The sequence below is a fragment of the Xiphias gladius genome, chromosome 1, assembly GCF_016859285.1.
Source record: "Xiphias gladius isolate SHS-SW01 ecotype Sanya breed wild chromosome 1, ASM1685928v1, whole genome shotgun sequence".
NCBI lineage: Eukaryota > Metazoa > Chordata > Actinopteri > Istiophoriformes > Xiphiidae > Xiphias > Xiphias gladius.
This window is the reverse complement of record NC_053400.1, coordinates 8,691,455-8,710,933: the sequence shown is the minus strand read 5'-3', so window position 1 is coordinate 8,710,933 and position 19,479 is coordinate 8,691,455. Positions and strand designations below refer to the sequence as shown.

The 19,479-nt window shown below is 41.1% G+C and overlaps 1 protein-coding gene across 1 annotated transcript in view; it reads right to left on the bottom strand.

The window, feature by feature from the left end:
* Positions 1–6,046: 6,046 nt before the first annotated feature.
* Positions 6,047–19,479, bottom strand: part of LOC120801486 (collagen and calcium-binding EGF domain-containing protein 1-like) — a 32,982-nt gene continuing 19,549 nt past the window's right edge. The window contains exons 3-11 of the mRNA XM_040148601.1: positions 12,908–12,960; positions 11,086–11,220; positions 10,399–10,536; positions 9,809–9,942; positions 9,433–9,547; positions 8,750–8,889; positions 8,624–8,659; positions 8,020–8,055; positions 6,047–7,454 (exon numbers count right to left, since the gene is read on the bottom strand). Coding sequence (XP_040004535.1) covers positions 7,269–7,454; positions 8,020–8,055; positions 8,624–8,659; positions 8,750–8,889; positions 9,433–9,547; positions 9,809–9,942; positions 10,399–10,536; positions 11,086–11,220; positions 12,908–12,960 — 973 coding nt within the window. The 3' untranslated portion in view covers positions 6,047–7,268. The remainder of the gene's footprint in view (positions 7,455–8,019; positions 8,056–8,623; positions 8,660–8,749; positions 8,890–9,432; positions 9,548–9,808; positions 9,943–10,398; positions 10,537–11,085; positions 11,221–12,907; positions 12,961–19,479) is intronic.

The following is a 19,479-nucleotide window of genomic DNA, read 5'->3' as shown; positions in this document are numbered from 1 at the left end:
AATGTAAAACAACTCTCCTTGCAGCTCTGTTTTGGTCTGTTTCAACTTCTGTGAAAAAAATCTGGCTCTTTAGTTGCTAAATGCACAATTATGTTCACCATCTAGCCACTCAGTTTGTCTGTCTTCAGTGGATTTAAATGAGTTTTTTAGCTTAAAATGGCTGCCTATTGCATCTGAGATCGACACTAATGAGAGTGGTGAGAGAGAATCAAAACATTAATATTGTGGGCCATAAAATCAAAACAATGAGCTGAGAGACACTAAAAATCTCTGTAGAGCTGAGGGGAACAGCAGACTTGATGGGTAATTAGTTTTGGGTTTGACATCATAAGCAACACCTTTCACTTTACTCATTTTTTGCCATTGTTAATCTAAAAATATAGATTAGTGCATCGACACAGGCCAGGTTCTTTTGGTAAATGAGTAGTGTCTTCAAAAATCGTTCCTACTTTTTTGTAGCTAACATCCGCATTACTTTTCAAATATGAAAGACTTTCCTCAACCCTAATTTCTGTTAGGGTCCCAGGGTCTACATTACTTAAGTGTGTACTTAAGTCGTTACCAGATTTCCACCAAGTCGAGGCACTGGCTACATCAACTAACACTACCAGGGTTAGAGGTTTTGTTGCATGGGTTGCTGCTCACATTGCCAAAATGCATCTGTCATGGTAAGATGCTCCAAATAGTTGGTCACTGGACTACATAAATGTTTACACCTGTCAATGAGAATTTGTATACCTCAAGCATGTAAGCATGTAAAAAGAAAAAAGCAAGTTGTAAAAGTGCTGCTGCCACAGGCCAGGTCAGGAGGTTGATAGGACTAAAAAGATGAAGCTGTTGTCCTCACGCAAGGCATCTCTGCAACCAGAGGCAATGCTCTCTTTTTCCCTAAAAAGACAAGAGAGCTGTGGACTTGCTCATCCGGTTTTTCACACACTTGGCTCTGCTACGTGCATGCAAAAGGCTTGTAAATGACAGAGGAAGCCAAGGTGTATAAAGACCAAGTGCCTCAGGCCAGGGGAGTTTACACAGCGTGTTGCCATTAATCCGCCCTCTCAGATTGTCTCTATTCAATTCTGCCATAACATTGCCCATCAAGTGCAGCTTTTCTGTGAAGCTAGGTAAAAGCTTTTGGCAACTTTTTGATGTGCATTCTTGACAGATATGAAATTGTATCTATGTTAAATCTGCCAAGAGGAATTATGGTGGAGAACCAATTCATGTGTATGTCATTCACATGGTGAATAAATCTGGCTTTTCTAACTGTGAGAAAATATAGAAATCTAGTGGTCTTGCAGCCATGGTCATATACATTTTTACATGAAATCATTCTTTGTGTTTTAACTATTTATTTTTACACTGTTCTCGGGTGAGCTTGCAGTTGTGCCTCAGAGGGACCTGCAAAGAAATTCTCCAAGACACCAGAACCAATTACAGTGTGTAGACAGCAGCCTCTGACAAAATGTCAAATTAGCCACTACTGTTTTAATGTCAGGTCTTGATTGAGGGATCAGTGCTTCTGAAAGAGCCTCATCCATTGGCTTCTCAAACAGACACCTGCAGGACAACAGATAATACATACTGATCATGGGATTGGTGGCAGGCTTTTGACACAGCTAATAAGTCCATTACTCCCCAGACAAGCTCCACTTCTCAAGTCAGTCTACAATCGGAAGAGGGTGTGCCCACAGACAAGGACTGGAAGAGGAACAGGCTTCAGAGAGTAAACTAGGGTTCTGAGCACTCGGCCTCAGGCACGTAACTCAGATTTAAGAATGAGTTAGCGTGTCAAGATAGCGTGTCTCGGAGCAGACCACGCCTGCACCTGTCAGGTGTTCTGTGGCATGCCTGTGTTTCGTGTGGGAGATCATGTGTGCGTGCATGGCAGCATGTTAGATAGGAAGACATGTTTATATATGTGTGTGCTCCGTTTTCTTGTTGCACGCAGCTGCATACCCCAGCGATGATGGATACCTGTGATTTACCTAACGCCTGCAACAGCTACGGATCCCTGGAAACACCTACATATTTTTTTTAAGATTTGCAGTGGCTAAATATTTCACTATGCTCACTCTCTACAGGAGCTGTTAACTAGTTGCTAGTTGTCCCTCTGCCACTTGGTGCTGGGCACGTAGCGTAAACAGTGGGTGTATCGTGGGGGGGGGCTGAAAACAGCTGCTAGCTGCCAGTGGTTGAAAACAGGTTTGATGAGTATGCTGAGACTGAATCAAAACAATAAATTAGTGCTAAGGCAAATCTAAACAATGCGCTTAAAGAAGCTATAAAGCTGCAGATTCCAGTGATAAATCTTCATGGGTTCGTCACTATGAGCCACGCCTTTAACATTACACATTGCGAACCATTGCTAATATCGCTTTAAAGTTTGTGTCCCATGCTCATAATACTTTATATACTTTTTTACTAATAATTTGTATTTCAATATCAGGTTTTTGTTTAGTGGACAAAATTTCCTGCCAATCTCGGTAACTGGCACAGGAATTTCATTTGGGTAAAGAGGATGAATCCAAGGGGTCTCAGTATAAAGTGTAAACCATTGTCACACGTAAGAAGGTCCTGGGTTCAAACCCAACTCAGTTGAAGATTCTCCAAATGTCTGAGTAGGTTTCCTCTTTTTTCCCACATGCAGATTAGATAAAAGGTCAAATCTAATATACCCATAGTTGTGATTGTCTGTCTCTGTGTGCAAGACCTCTGATGAATTGTGGAGGACCAAACTAGTTATTGAAGAATAATGTTTGTGTTAAGTGTTTGGATTACCTCTTCTAGAAGCTGATGGTCCTGGCTGTCCCTTGACATCTGTTTTCCATAAAGGAATCACATCCAATATTTCCTGAAGCTTCTACAAATATGAAAAAAATCCTGTTTTCTATGGTGGCAATATAGCAACTGGTGTTCTCTGTCAGTTTCTAAATGACTGCATTTAGTGATCATCCTCGCTGAATGATGTCCATCATTGAGAAGAAGATCCAACAGCTTCAGTCGCCATCATTACCGTCATCATATGTTGTTATCTGTGTAGACATGCCAGTCTGTACATGTTATAGCCCACTTACTACACAGTACACAAAACTTACATTAACATTAACATTTAGCAAAGCATATTGCGTATCATTTATAAGACCTTGTTTTTATATAATTATTTGTTGGGCATTATACAATCAAAAGTGGAGATTATTTTTCCCACTTTCGAGGCAGGACAACCATTTTCCAGAGGCTTGAAGCAGGTAATCATTGCACTGTAATGTGTAAATTGTAAAGTGGTCCTTTAATAGCAGCTGGGGCATAGTGACTTGGAGACTGTCTCTGACTCTTTCTGATCTGTTGATTTTTCCCTGAGCTAGAAAACAGAATAATATACAATTTCTTATTCTATAACTGAGGGCAGCAAGAAAACAAAAGACTTTTAAACATATCAACAGAGGAGCTCATAACTGCACTAATTGACCTGAATGTGCATGTAAATAGACACATTTGCAGTTCCAAAAACAAATACAATACTGTTTATACACGCTCCCCTTACACAAATACAGACACACAGACATGCACACTCGCTCACTCTCATAAGCTCCCTCACACGTAAACACACACACGCACACACGCACACACACACGGAGGCCCAGACTGTCTGAAGTGACAGCTCTGTCGTGCATGAGGTGTATTTATGGATGGCCATAGTGTGCCAGGACGGAAATGCCTCTCATACTAGGAAACATCTGGACATATTTTATCAGTTGTATCTTTATTCTCATCTAAAGATGCCGGCAAATAGTTACACAACTCTCCTCACAGTACAACATCAATGGAGTCATCCCAACCTGTGTATTTCGATATGTCATTGATACATAACTATGACTGTATGAGGAGTTTTAAAATGAGATATACTGGATATATATTTTTTTAAATCTGTGACGTAAGTGTTTTATCATTCAGTGTTGCCAATGAAAAACAGAACTCGATTGTATAAGCTGACACGAGCTATACGTTGTAAATTTAAGATATTAAAATGTGAGATAATTAAATGTTTGTATAATTAACAATACAGTTTCTGCTCCTATTGCTGATCTTCTTATGATGGACAGATCAATTGTCGCAGGTGGTATGTGAACTTTTTGCTTCGACGAGCACGCCGTTGACCTCCGCCGTCCCCTACAGGCTGAGAGGAAAGCCTCCAGTTGCATGACAAGTGGTGAAGGAAATAAGATAATCTCTTTCACTCTCCTGCCTTTCTCTCACTGACATGGTTCTTAAATTGTTTCATGTTGTTTTTCCTGATCCTGGTTGCCCTGGCAACAACTGTACTGTGAGCAGTGACCGCACGACAGGGGGCGGAGCTGTTAGGTGAAAAGCATGTCAAGTAAAACACACACACACACACACACACACACACACACACACCCACACACACACACACACGAACACGCGCACAGCACATTTTACTGAGATCTGTTGATCAGGATCAAAGAATCAAACACACCAAAAAGGCCAGAAAGAGTGAACTCAACCACAGAAAATCAAACGTGAAGTGTGTTCTTTTTCTTTACTGAACACACTCTCCTTGGTGGTGGGTACGAGCCCAGACAAGCCCCCTTCTGAAAGCCTGCGGTCTATAATTATCCCTCCAGCTGTTTATACACAGGCATTTGACCTCTGACCTCTGATACTTACACTTTTCATAATGACACCCAGCCACGCTACAGTTCAACGGTCAGTGCTGAGGATAATGAGTGGGGGCATGTGCTTCGCACATAAATGCTGGGATGATTTACTAATTTTCCATAACTTGCATGGTTGGGAATATTTGAATATTTATGGGTAGTAATTATATGAGGATGTAGTGCTGTGAAAACTCACTGAGACTTTGGTTTCTCACCTTGCTCGTATCCACTGAGATGCAATCTTGAGGCTGAATTTCATAGGGGGGTTTTCTGTGACTTAGTACCCTCTGCTGGTTGCACTGAGTAAAATGTCATTTAGGAGCATGAAAACCTGGTGGTCGGAAAATCTCCTCGAACAAATAGGGCTGCAAATCTCTGCTCAGTGGCACAGTAGCTGTTGAGGAAGAGTGTTGCTTATTCACTTTCCACAAACAAATCTTCCGAGCTTGTCTTTGATTTTGAAGCTATGATCTTCATTCTTTGGGGATCTGTTTCATGCTTATGACATTCACGGTTTAAATTCTCATGCTTCTTTCAAAAATTTGGGCAGGAGGAGAAACACGCAATTATTATCACTGCCTATTCAGCCACCATCAAAATTTCCTTGATCAAGAAATAAGAGCCCCAGCTGATGTAATCGAACTGTTCATTGCTACCGCTGTAATATCAGATTTATGTTGCACACTTCAGTTGAACTGTACACTGAGGAACCATCAATGCCCGTACAGTGAGTACGGTTTATGTGTCCATTGGACATACAAACAGATAGGGAGCTGCTGATCCTGGCTGAATGCTCCATAATCCCCAAACTGCAATACATGTGTGCAGCTAATTGAACAATCGTAACTTTAATCACTCTGTGCAGATTAAACAAACAAACCTGAAACAAACTTTGCTGTCTAGCCAAAAGTTAGATGAGAAGATTGGCACCACTATGCCTGTAAAATAAATATAATACTACCGCCAGTGGCTGGTTAGCTTAGCTTATCATTAGAATAAAGACTGGAAACATCTAGCCTGGCTAGCCTGTCTCTGCAAATGCAAAACATTTGCCTACCAGCTCCTCTGAAGTTGCCTTATGAACACATTATATCTTGTTTGTGTAGTGTAGCTTCCCTTCTTTTTCCAGTCTTTATGCTAAGCTTGGATAGGTGGCAGGTGGTGGTAGCTTCATATTTAATTGACTCACATGAGAGTGGTTTTAATCTTCTCATCTAACTCTTTTTAAGAAAGTGAATAATCATATTTCCCAAACTGTTCCTATCATATTTCCTATCTTATCATATTTTGCTAGCAATTCAATACTGAAATGCATGATACAAGAGTCACTCATTTGATGATACATCAACAACAGCTGCAAACATTATTTTTTGATGCGCTCACCCTTGCCTTTGTCAGATCTGTAATGTTGATCCTTTGATATTTGACGACCCTTTGGCAAAAAATCGAAATTAAAAAAGCTCAAATCTAGATTTAAACAAACCTTTATTGAGCAAAGAGTTAACCCTCCTCGGGAGCTGCTTCACAGTAAAAAACTTTCAAGCTGCCTTCCTTCTTCATGAAAACGTGTGCAACACTTCCCAGGAAACTACTCCCGTTGGACCATATATCTAATAAAGAATATGTTTACAGTCAACTCGCCTGATAATATATGGGTTATAAAAGTTTACAAAATTATTTTTTAGATTCACTTTTTCAAATTGACATTTACCATTGCATAAACTCATTTTATCCTTTTAATTTTAAGTTTTTATGGTCTACAATCCTTTATGCATATTATTTCTAAGCTACCAGCAGATTCTACTTATTAAAAATGAACTGTCAAAGGATTGGATGTCTTGTATATGTAATATGTCTTTTAGATTATATTTAATGGACATATTGCTGCAGTAAATGTTTTTTTTATTAATATACTTGAACTTGAGATGTTTAATTGTAAAATTTCAACAATACATCAGGCATTACTGTTTTTGTCCAACTGTACAACATTGGAGTTGTCTGTACTCATGAATCTCATGAATTAGTTTCTGAAGATGCCTCAGAGTAAAAAGTAGCTGCAGAGCTCAGATTTGAGGGCTGTATACTGCAGACAGGTGCAGGGGAGGCTCACAGTGCGGGTCCTGGGTCTTTGTACCAACGCCCTGCAGGCAAACTGTCAGTGGCTGCAGAGCCACCATGGACAGACTCAGGAACAGGAAGAGATGTAGACGATAAAGTTCGTCGTTTGAAGTGGTTCAGCTCAGAGGCACAGCTCAGAGACTCAGACATAACGGCTCACACTGTGTCTCTCTTACTCTAAATCCTGCACGCACATCCCTCAGTCACACCACAGCATATGAGCGGCAGCAGAACAGCGCTTGCAGAGAGACTGTGGTCCGATTTTCTGATTTTGCAGTCCTTGTATCTCTTTTTTCCAGTCTGTGGCAATGTTGAGAGTGTAACCAAGGCTTGCCCAGTTCATCCCAGATGTGATTTTAGGAATTATTTACATGTTGGCACCACCACCATCCTTTAACAGTGAAGAAAAGACTCAAGTTTGGTGATTTTTTTGCTGGGTTTCAGTGTCTGTTACTGTGACCGGAAAGTCAAAACTCAAGTATTGAGCATGAGATCTCCTTGTCCAGAGCCCCACTCCACAAAATCCACTTCCCCGCTGGATTGAGGACTGTCCAGAGAGATACCTCGCCGCTCCCCAAACACCTTCTCCTGCAGTTCAATTATGTCATTGCGGATGTCGGCCATCATTAGCAGTAGGAAGTCAAAGGAGCCGGGTGGTCCCTGGAGACAGATGGGACGTTGAGGAATTGATTAAGATGCCAGCATTTAATTTTTCACTATCGGTTGGATAGTCAGTAAACACATTCGAAGGTAACACTGATTACACCCACTTCATGAAAAAAAATAAGAATAAAAAAAATATAACAATGTAAAAACTTGAAATCCAATAATCAATAAATAAACCATAGATAAGAGATATATTAGGCATATGGTGGATAGGTGATATGTGTTTAGGTGACTTTTAATAGACTAGCAGATGCAGTCATTAGATTAAAAATTAACAGTACAATTTCAAGGTATACTTAGATACAATGTATATTTTTGGCAGTCTACATTCTCATATAGGTGTATAAAGTGTCTACATTTACATTATAGAATAAATACAAAATTTAAACGAAGATATGGAGGCATTTCAAAAACAAACCTAATCCCAGGTATAAATGAGTTGACATTTGGAAATTTGTAAAGAATGTTGCGTTTCTTTGCTTAAAGAACATCCACGGGTATATATTTTACTTTAAAATATGAATATATAGTATGTGTAAAATCCATAAAGTAAACTTACAGGTGGACCTCTGGGACCTGGAGCTCCTCTGTCACCCTGTAGATGAGAAGCAGCACAAATGAACACAGTTTCAACATGTGCAGACTTCCAAGACAATAAAACTAAAGTTACATAAAGTGTAGCATCATGTACATGCACAGAGCACCAGCAGTGAGTCTGAGTGGCAGAATGATTCAGATGCAATCAGAACACAAGAACAGGCACTGAACTTGCAGTCCATTCATTGACTAACAACTGAATTGTCCTGAACACAGTAACATTATACCAAGCGGGTTCAAATAAACACTATTGGACTAACAGTGTTTGTACAATAAAATATAATCTTTGTCAATGTAGCTTCCAGGAGAGAAGAAGGAAAGAAACAAGAACCATGGCATAATTAGCATTATGGAACCGCTCATAGCTTGATATGTAATCCAGTGCAATCCGAGCTGGGAGTGTAGCCGCTTCAGTGGAGTCTATTCACTCAATGACACATGTTTAAAGGTTTTGCAGACACTAGATGGCAACAGTGTAGCTCCAAACAAGCACACACAGACACAAATACAGGCGAGAAGTTCAAACTCATATGTAGAAAAATAAAGATACAGTATGTTATATTGACCTTTATTCCATCTCTTCCTGCTGCCCCAGGTGGTCCCTGTATAAAAGATAAGAGATGGGTATAAGAGTTTGTGAGAACTAAACTTTGTGATAACTAAATTATGGAGCTGGGTATTTTTTTTCTTACCACTGGCCCCCTGCGGCCTCTTTTGATATGCTTCAAGTCAGGCTCCGGACCCATGGGTCCCATGTCTCCCCGGGGACCCCGAGGGCCAGGTGGGCCCCTCTCCCCTAGGTCCCCTCTCTTTCCTGGTTCTCCTGGGTGTCCTGGTGAGGACAGATGGTTAAAACGATAAAGAAAACTTTTAAAACTGGAGAGTGATTAATATCAGACTAATACGTGTCACAACAGCAACATCATAACAGAAAACAGAGCAATATCTCTACCAAGCTCCTCAGATGGCTCATTGAAAACCCTGCTCACCTTAAAATGTTGGTTTTGGAAATCAGTAGAATCTAAAATTAAGATTGAAGGTGATTCACCTGTGATGAGTTTTAATTTACTTGCCTTTAAGTTTGCTGGTACTAACGTATGCTTGCTTTCACTTTAATCTTCATACCATCTGTTTTAAATTATTTTGTGTATGGCATTTTCTTTAATTAGATTTTTTTCTAGTGCACTATTTAAAAAAGCACCTGACCGTGCAAGTTGTCTTTTTTCTTCCTCTTTCTCTTTCTTTTTATTTTAACTTGGTGACATGGTCATTGTAACAAATGCTGAGTGCATTAATCAGCAACTCTTCCTGCACGTATCTGGAACCAGTGGTGGAATTGATTCAGTGTCTAACATTCGAGTTATCTCGACATTACCTGGGACCCCAGGTGCTCCTGGAGGGCCGGGTAGACCAGGAAGACAAGGGCTATCGGGACTTTTTCCTGCCCTCCCCAGAGACAGCTTGTCACTCCTGTTAGCCAGGGCAGGTACCTACAAACACAAAGAGGAAAGACTAAGCAGAATAAATACAGAGATAAGGTTTGTGGTTCTACGCATTTTGACACTTAGGATGTCTCTGCTCTTAGCACTTTGACCCCAATCTCAAAATGAACTTTTTGGAAATGTAAAGCATCATAATTTACATAAAACTGTAACTGCTGTGTTGAAAGGCACAGAGTTTAGTTTTACAAGATGTATAAGCACAGGCTTCCTGGCTAAGACTATTTAATTGCTCTAAAGTAAACATGTTACCTGGTTCGGTGACTGTGTGTTGCCCAGCCTCAGTTTAAGCTGTAGCAAACTGTTCTTCATGTTCATAAAATCCTGACAGGTGAATGAGCAAGTACCAGCACTCATTGAGGTGTCTGACTTCCCCGATGAACTCACTGCAAGACAAAACATTTACATGTAAAATTCTTCACATATAAAATCAGGCAGGGCCTCAATTGCTATTCTTTGCCTTATCCAATCTACACATACATTTATAAACACAAGATTCCCAGTCACCGCTTGACAATTAAACTGAAAAAACATAAATCACATGAATTAAAATTTAAAAGCTGATTTATAACATATTCATCTTTGTTTTGATATATCATAGTTTGTCCTCCACTGATACTGATATTAGCTACAAATTTCGACTGACTTTAGGCAGGTGGAAGGAAAAGGATAAATTCATCAAGCTCATAATTTATTTCATGCATCTTATCATGTCTAGGCCTTACACAGAACAACGAACCGATGTATGACTAGGCGGTGAGTCTAACTCGAACTGATAGCTTCCTATCCAGACCTATAAACCTGGACATATTCAGTGACCAACACAGAACATAGAAACTTACAGTTGTGTATGGGAATGCAGGAGTGCTGGTCCGGTGCAAGTATGTAGCCACTGCGACAGCGACAATGGAAGCTGCCCACTGTGTTCACACACTCATGGTCACACACACTGCTGCCTGAGTGCTCACACTCATCGATGTCTGTATGAGATGATCGATGAAATCAAAATCTAAGTTTCGGAGGTTACTCTCAAATGAATGCTATTCATGCAATGACACAAAGTGAAATGAAAGACAAACAGAAAGTGAGGAAGGTCTAAAGATTAAGGATGCTACAGCATATGTATCATATTGACATTAACACATAAACACAGATTAGTTCTGACATATCATTGGACATAGGCCTAGGATTCTCTTAATTTATTCCCTTTAAGCCCTTTAAGCTATGTATAATAACCTTGCAGAGACCACACGTTGGTATAACTGCATGTACTTAGCATCTTACATCATGTGCCACTGGGGTACAAATATGGTAAGAAATCTGCTCAATTGTTTTATGGCAATGAGGGAAAATGCTTTGATGTACAAAACAGAAGGAGGTCGTTGTTTTCCAGTTTAGAACAATGCTGAAAAATCGCTTCCAACAAGTTATTTGTTTGAAGAACCTCTTTTAAAGTTTACCAGTAATAGCCGTGCTAGCTAACTGTATTTAACTGAGAGATGATGATGGGGGTTTGGTGAGGTACTTACCCAGACAGTAAGGAGATTTGTGGTTGCGGTGTCTTTCTCGGTCAAAGCGATAGCCGGGGTAACATGTGCAGACGACTCGTCCAAAGTTATCAGTGCACTGCTGCTCGCAGGGCGATGCAGCACACACATCTACGCCTACAGAGAGAGAGAAGGCAGACAGTGTGTGGACTGAGCTAGTTAAAGTTATTCAGGATGGCTGTCTGAAAACCAAAACACCACTCAAATCCCCCATGAACACTATTGCTCCTTATTACCCCCTCCCTCCATTCATAAAGTTCCACGTCCACAACTGGGAACTGACCAGTTCAGCCTCTGCTGCCCTTTGACGTGCCACAGTAGAAGAAGCACAAATATAAATAATAAAACAAATGGCTGAATTCCATTCAGCTGCTTCAGTGTGAGAGTGTCCTGGGTCCTGGGTTTACTCTATAGTGAGCAGTGAATTGAGATGTCTGATACTTATGAATCATCATCACTTTGCACCACCACTGACAGGTTTCGGCTCGCACAAGTGTAATTTTTGCATTTAAAAAATGCAATGCATTACACTGTGGGATTTTTAGCAGAAAGCTGTCTGTACCCATGGCCACAACTAGACATTGGTTAGGTTTCACGCTCTTTTCGGACACTCAAATAAAATGACAGAGGGTAAACATAGTGCGCTACATAGCAATACATAACCAACATATCTGCTGTGAAATAGGCCTGTTATAATGACTTTTTTTTCCATCAAATGCCACAATTCATTTTACAGTTTAATTATGTTTGGTAAAAAACTTAATGGTCTTGCATCAAACTACATTAGACTTGGTTGTGTGTTATGAGACCACAAGAATCGAGGGCTTTTATGCCTCAATTACAGCCTCTGGCTTGGGATATGAAAAGTGCCACAGCTAAAGCTTTTTAAATTACAGAAAATGGGAAACACAGATCAGTAGTGAGGCCTTTTCACTATATGTGATACATACAGCGATCAGCCCCAATCCATAGGGCATGAATGGTTCAGTGTATATGCTCCGTGGATTAACAGTGTTTACATTATACCTTGTTGCATTAAAGATTCTTTAGATAAAAGTTTGGCAAATGTATTGATAGAAAACAGCACGCACTGCTGCTGTTAATGATAAGTAAACCTATAAAATCAAGTAACACATTGATCTCAAGACATTGTGGAACATCAGACTGTGTAGTAAACCGGTGTGGTTCACATTTGAGTCATTTTATCATTCTTATCAATATGAGTTTCGGGCTCAAACGCCCCCACTGACTCTGTTTTTGTACATCCATCCTTACAGGGTGTTACGTTCATTGGGGAACAGTGTCCTCTAGTGGCCAGTGTAAGTCGCTGTTACTCGATGGAGGCATACTATAGTGTGTGTTCCAAGTATTGATGCTAAAGGCACTACACTTTTATTAGGACTGTTCAGCAGTGTTCCTGATAGTGGTTATGTAACTCCACTTTCACAATAACCAGATATTTTATGTGGATGACCACAACAAAATGTGGCAGATGTCTCTGCCAAAACCATGGGCAGTTCCTTTTTTGGCATTTTATGTTGTTTGTCCCAGTTATTCACTGCAATGTGCAAGTTATCTGAAAGGACTCCTTAAATATAATGATTCCAAACTGACAAAGGACAGCCATAATAACAGCATTATCTGGACTTGTTTGGAGGTCCACATGGACAAATGCGATCTCCAGATCACATTTTGTGCAGCTTGTTCCAGCCTATAAAGTGCTGTAGCGAGGAAACTAGATCACATTATGACTGTGTGACGTTCATGAATCAAACTTAGAGGACAGTGTGTATGGTTTACCTACTTTCAGGTATGCACTGGCCCATCACAAACCGGAAACCTTCACAGCATTTCCTCCTGAAAAAAAAGAGAGACAGTAATCATTTTCAAATCAGCGGGGCCAGCCCTTCAGCCTCTAATCATTAAAGGAATGCTTTGACATTTTGGACATATGCTCATTTGCTCCCTTGCCAAGAGGTAGATGAGAAGATTGACATCAATCTTATAACTGTCTAAAGACAGTTATAGACTGATAAATCTTGCTTGTTTAATCCATATAAAAACTGAAGAGAAAAATTCATCATCAAACACACTATACACCAGGCACTGGCAACCTGTGGCATCCATGCCAGCAGCGCAGGTGCTGTAACCAGTAACCACCTGGATAAAGGAGACCACTCCGCATTAATCTGCACACAACATGGGGAGCAAATCTGGCGGACGTTTCCAGATCAGTTGGACAATGTAGTTGGGGTGTGTTCCATGAGGAGACTGAACCATATGAGCATTTTGCTGTGTAAAATGTAAATAATTATTTTAAAATTAAGAATGGGAAAGACTTCACACATGAGTCAAGTTAAGCTGAGTCAATCAGGAGGACAGTGTCAAAATATGCTAAGGGAAGAAACACACTCTGTAAAAAAAATAAAATCAGGCTAAGAAAGGCAGCTCTAAAATTTCTGAGTCTTTGCCTAAAAATATGGGAAACCATTCACATAAACATAAAGGAGGCTTATGTCAACAATGAAGAGGTTTTGCTTGATGGGCTGTTGAATAAAGACACCATCATATCCAGGATTTAAAACCTGCCTCTGTCCGCAATAACTGCTGAGAGCTGTGTTGCTGAAATGTTGGAAAGTGTACACATCCAGCAAACTGTTGCACTGACATATGTTGCGGTGTTCAGTGCGGAACAATGACATCCCATGTCTGTCGGGTGACGACAGGTCAATAAGAGACATGTGTGCAGCTGAGAGAATCAGCATACAGACCAGAGCTGGAGAAGCAGCAAAAGGCAGAGACAGTGATCACAGTGGTCGCTAAGCCCAGATAATATTTTACTTATTTGTACCCTATATCACAATAAGGTAACTGAGAGAGGAGATCCAGCGCAAACTGTAGGCCTGCTAAGCTGTTGTTATAATAAACAAGGTCAAACTTCCGTGACAGTGTAACTGACTATGGTTACAGTGCATGAGATGAAAATAAATTTGATGCTATCAAATCTTTTTTTTTTTTTGTGATCATTCTGTTGCCATTTCTGCATCATAGCCAGTTTATACAGTTACTGCAAACATGTATAAACTTCAAACATTCCAGCAGATTGTCACTCCAGCTGTCTGACGGCTTCTGGTCTGTTCTCCCATTTTCACTCCAAAGTTAAAAAAAAAAAAAAAAAAAGGAGTTTAGGCACAACTTATTCTGATCAGGCTTGATTCTGTTTTTGCTCCCTGTACAGTACTTGAACTCTGACCAAATAAACAACAAAAAACTATTACGTAAAACTCAAGTTTCTGACTCCTTTACCGTCTCTGTGTTTGTGATGTAAGCTCAGAGCAGTTTGGTGGATGAAGCGTTTTTGAAGCACAGCGTTGGGCAATGAATAATGGGCAACGATTTCTCCCAAAATTGATTTATGGTGTTTGGCAATGACTCTTGTCCAGCCATCCCACAACAATCCACCACATGTTACAGACATTACAGTTGGAAAAACAGAGAGGAAATAGCTCAGAAACTGGAGCAGCAAAGCCACGCAACAAGTATCACACACACACACACACACACACACACACACACACAAACAACCTTGAAGAAAAAGGGGAAGAATTGAAAATGTCCGAAAAACTGCATGCTGTTACATGCTGCCTCACTCATGGCCCCCTCCAGACAACAAGTTGCTTTTATTCTCCTACAGCCTCCATGCAATGCAACCCTAAATCAGTCTGAGATCCCCCTCTTCCTCCTGAATGAAGAATAACCTATTAAACGGTGAGGCTGGCCTAAACTGATGAGATCCAGATGACAGCAGCTTTAATCTGCAGCCTGTAGCTGCGAGTGTTGAGAGGGAAGGATAAATCCGGGCTTGGAGCTGAGGTGGAGACAGGAGAGTGAATACTCAGATGAACATCGTCACTCATTCAGTCTGTCAGTCAGACAGTCAATCCATCGATCAATCAGTCAGTCACCTAAATTGGGATAATGCGTTGCAGATGCAGTCTGTCCTGGAGAGGAACTCCATAAGTTTATACCTTTGCCACCAGATTGATAGAGGTGCTGATACTTACCTTATTAAGTTAACTGGGTATCAGCTATGATGTGATTTGTTTCTTTGTCAATGATATTATCAAATCGAGTGTTTTCTCTGTCAGTGATAGATAAGCTCAATTTTCAGTGCCACAGCAAACTCTGGACACATGTTACCTTTCATAAAAATGATTTCAACAAGTCCAGCAAGTACCGAAAGAGTAAACTTGTTTTGTGTTATTGATAAATTTAAAAGAAGAAATAGATTTAATAATCTGTACAGTGCACGTGACTTAACAAGACTACAGGTGCCAGCATGCTTCACCAAAACTGTTTCTCAAATTGTCAAACAGACTCGTAAACCCCCCTGTCCACACCACTCCAACGTGAGAATAGACAGAGCTGTGTCCCACAAGTAAGCCCACATAATGCAATGACTGGTGAGGTGTGCTTGGGTGAGGGAACTATTTCTGTCACTTCTCATGTGAACGGCTGATGCACTACCATGAATGCCCTCCATAAGAGACTGAAAATGTGTGCCAATATTGAACCAAAATCGCATTTCCTCCCCTATGTATGACAGCTGTTTTTTCACCCCATCGTCAAGTGTGGCCTTTCCAAACAGCTTTGAGCGCTTTTGCCCTCAGACATGGTCACACAACATGATGTATGAATTTATTCTTTTCTAGCATAACCCACCCCTAAGAGTCTACAGCCACGCTAGCAGTTTATTACAGTTCATCCCGAATCCCATTAATATCTCTCAACACAAAATGTAAACCTGGTGGCACTCTAGAAAACATCAGGGGATCATCAAAGTCAAAGGGATTCATCCTCTGGGCACCATTAAAATGTACTAAATTTCATGGCAGTCCATTCAATAGTTTTTAAGATATTTCAGTCTGGCCTGAAGTCCAGATGTTTCCATCACTTAAGTTTGGCTGCCAGCGTGGCTTAAAACCCTCACACCAGAAACAGAGAACAACTGACAATCCAGGACACTGCTGCAGAGGGTAACAGTATCTAAATAACAGAGCAGAACCAGGACAGCGGCAGTGAAAGCCTTGTTATCTCACTACAATAACCTACACATCCACATATATCGACAGGCCGTCTGTCAGTCAGAAATGCAGGAGCCTCAGCAGCTCTCCCCTGGGTCTTTCTGACGGACAGGACAGGGGAGGCCAGGGTGTCTGGACAAGCGGATGAGGTTGAAGGGAGAGGTGACCCGTGTGTTTTTGTTTTGGAATGAGAAAGCATGTTGGTCAGACAGGCAACAGGCTCGGTCAACATGACTCCAAAACACGGACCATTGCACTTAGGGGAACCTAAAACGAGTGTGTGTGTGTGTGTGTGTGTGTGTGTGTGTGTGTGTGTGTGTGTGTGTGTGTGTGTAGACACCACAAATCGTCTGGTGGGAGTGCACATCTGCTTCTTTTGTCACTATGTGTAAATAGCTTTAGAAGTTGTAGTGGTGTTATTACGGCATGGAAATGGGTTAAAAAAAAAGAAAAAAGAAAAAGATATGGGCAAAAAATATTGGCTTGATTAAAAAATATTCATAACCTGCCTGGGTGTGTGTTCATGTGTGTGAGAGTACATCTGTACATACAGTATGTGTGTACGTGAGATCCTGTGTGAGTGCTGGGATAGCATCCAGTAATTGAGTACAGCCTTTTAATGTCAGTCAGGGTTTATTAGTGAGAGCGATCCATGACGCTAGCAATCTCCCTATCCTCCTCTCTCTTGTCCTCTGTGTGCACTTTACTTCACTTGCCCTATGTTGTGCCTGTGATTTGAAACATGTCAATTTATATTCAGGCTCTTTTATCAGCCTCTTGTTTCACAGTGTACTCCACTGGTTCACTAGTTGTTGACATAATCTGTCTCTCTCTCTTCTCCTCAGACTGACATGTTATTGGCCTTGATGTTGCCCCCCGTCCAGGAAACTCGATGAGGTGTCTGCCTCCTTTTCCATTTTTATTTCATTCAGAGGAATATTTTTCTGTCCTCTTAAGATTTGCTGAGGCCAGGAATGCTCAAAGCCTGCAACACCCACTTTTACACTACAGAACTAAAAAGGACTATCTGTTTGCTAGTCTTCAAATGTTGATGCCCCAGGATCAAAAGCTCTTTCTTTGTTTTACAATTGCTGTAATAAAATTTGGCTGAGGGACAGCAATCGCTACCTGTACAAGTTCCCTTGATGCCACACTGTTGCAAAGTCACATTTTGTGTCATGCGTGATGTCTACACGTTCCCCAGAGGGCAAATTTTTATAACTTCGATCCCCTGACCCTACATCTAATGCCATCAACCGGTCAAAATTTCAATTTGGTTTATGACAAAATACCTGCACACCAGCCTCAGCTGTACTTTCTGTTAAGGGCTAATTAGCAAATGTTGGCAAACATTGTACCTGCTAAAACACAGGTATCTTAGCAGTGTCATTGTGAGCATGTTAGCATGCTGATGTGAGCGTTTAGCCTCACAGAATTCCTTGCATGGCTGCAGATTCTTAGACCCAGTTATACTGTGGATACCTCAAGCTGTCTCGCTTTAGTTTTCCTGAATTCGTTACTGCATGAAAGTGATTGTAGCTAATCAATTCTTTCTGCTGCTGGAGTGCAGGGTTAGGCCAGTTAGCAAAGCACTCCTGGAGCACACAGGACTTCAGCTGTAAGGCCATATGGGGAGCTGAAGACTGGGCCTTTGCTGACCTCACTAACCAACATGGATGCAATGATTCATATAAAGATCAGACAAGCACAGCATTGCAGTGTTCAATGGACTTTGACCAAAATGACTAGTGAAATTTTGAGTTCATCACAATTATTGTACTGAATGGAGAGCCTTGTACTGAATGGTGGACATGATACAGGATATTTATCTTATATTGCTGGCAGGTTATCTGTTCTGCCTTGTGCTTATGGTCACTTTATGTCAGATTCCTCCGGTAGCAGGTATGTGCTGCTTTGTATAGGCTGGCCTGCAGTATTGACTTTCCTGGCTTGTAAACCCACATTAAAATTCACATATTCAGAAATTTGCTTTAGTTTGCACATTTCACCACTGATTAGCTCTTCGTTAGGAAAATACATGGATGATAGAAAGGTTTGGACAGGCTTTGGACAGCCTCTCTTAGCCTTTGCTAACACACTGCCAATGTGGACATCATTAATTGTGACTGCTGGCTGCTATTTTTGACAGCTTATGTACTCAGAGTGAGATAAATTATAATAAACAAAAAACTGGAAATGGATTGGACATTGCATAGCACATAGTGATCCATTAAAATTGCGTTGATTGGCTCTATTACAGATCCTGCTGAGGACTTTGCTTAACTTCTGATAACCGCTGAACTGTCTTTAGCTTCCACTCTCTCCACTGATTGCTTACTTAAAAATAATTTGTCAGCAGCAAAATGGCTTGTGGAGATTTCTGGTGGGAGAAAATAAGCAAGATAAAACATGAGTCACACTTGGCAGGGTCCTGACATGGAACAGTGTTCTTAAATTTGGCTGTGGCTCAGAAGGTAGAGTGGGTCATCCACTACCCAGAAGGTCCGTGGTTCGGTCCCCGGCTCCTCCAATCTGCATGTCGCAGTGTCCTTGGGCAAGATACTGAATCCCGAATGAACTCTGATGTATCATCGGTCTGTGTATATCAAAAAGCACTGTTTGTATGGAAAAAGCGCTTTGTGAATGGGTGAATGTGGCAGTAGTGTAAAGTGCTTTGAGTTGTCAATAGGACTAGAAAAGTGCTACATAAGTGCAGTACATTTTTAAATGTAATTCTGACTGATTATACCATGTGTCAAATCCATCATGTCATAACTACTCAACACTGAATCTACATGCAGCACTGGCCTGAACCCCTTCAAAGCATCCTAAACTTCCCCCGTCATCCTACTCTTTGGGTACCAATTTTCTCCTACCAGTCACTTGTCTTGGTGGTGGCTGACCCAGCAGCTACCTGCCCAGTGAGGGGTGCAGGTAGGCCCACATACGACGCCAGTCTGCTCCTGCAGCTGCTGCTAAAATCAGCATAGAGGCACTGGAGGAAACACCGAGACAGGATCCAGAGGCAGGCCTGGGCCTGGATCACTTTACACTGAAGATTATGTACTTTAGCAAGGGGTCTCCTTACAGAGGGGGACTGCTCACTGTTATGGCTTTCCATCCTTTGATTTATTTGTACATTCGCGGGCAGGAATGCGCTACAAAGACAGGATATTCATTATAGCACCCCAAGAAAACCCCACTGCCTCCCCAGTCCCCAACGTAGACAGTGGAGGGGTCCGGAGAGCAGTTCAAAGCATGGATGATGTTTTCATAGATGATGCTGCAGTCA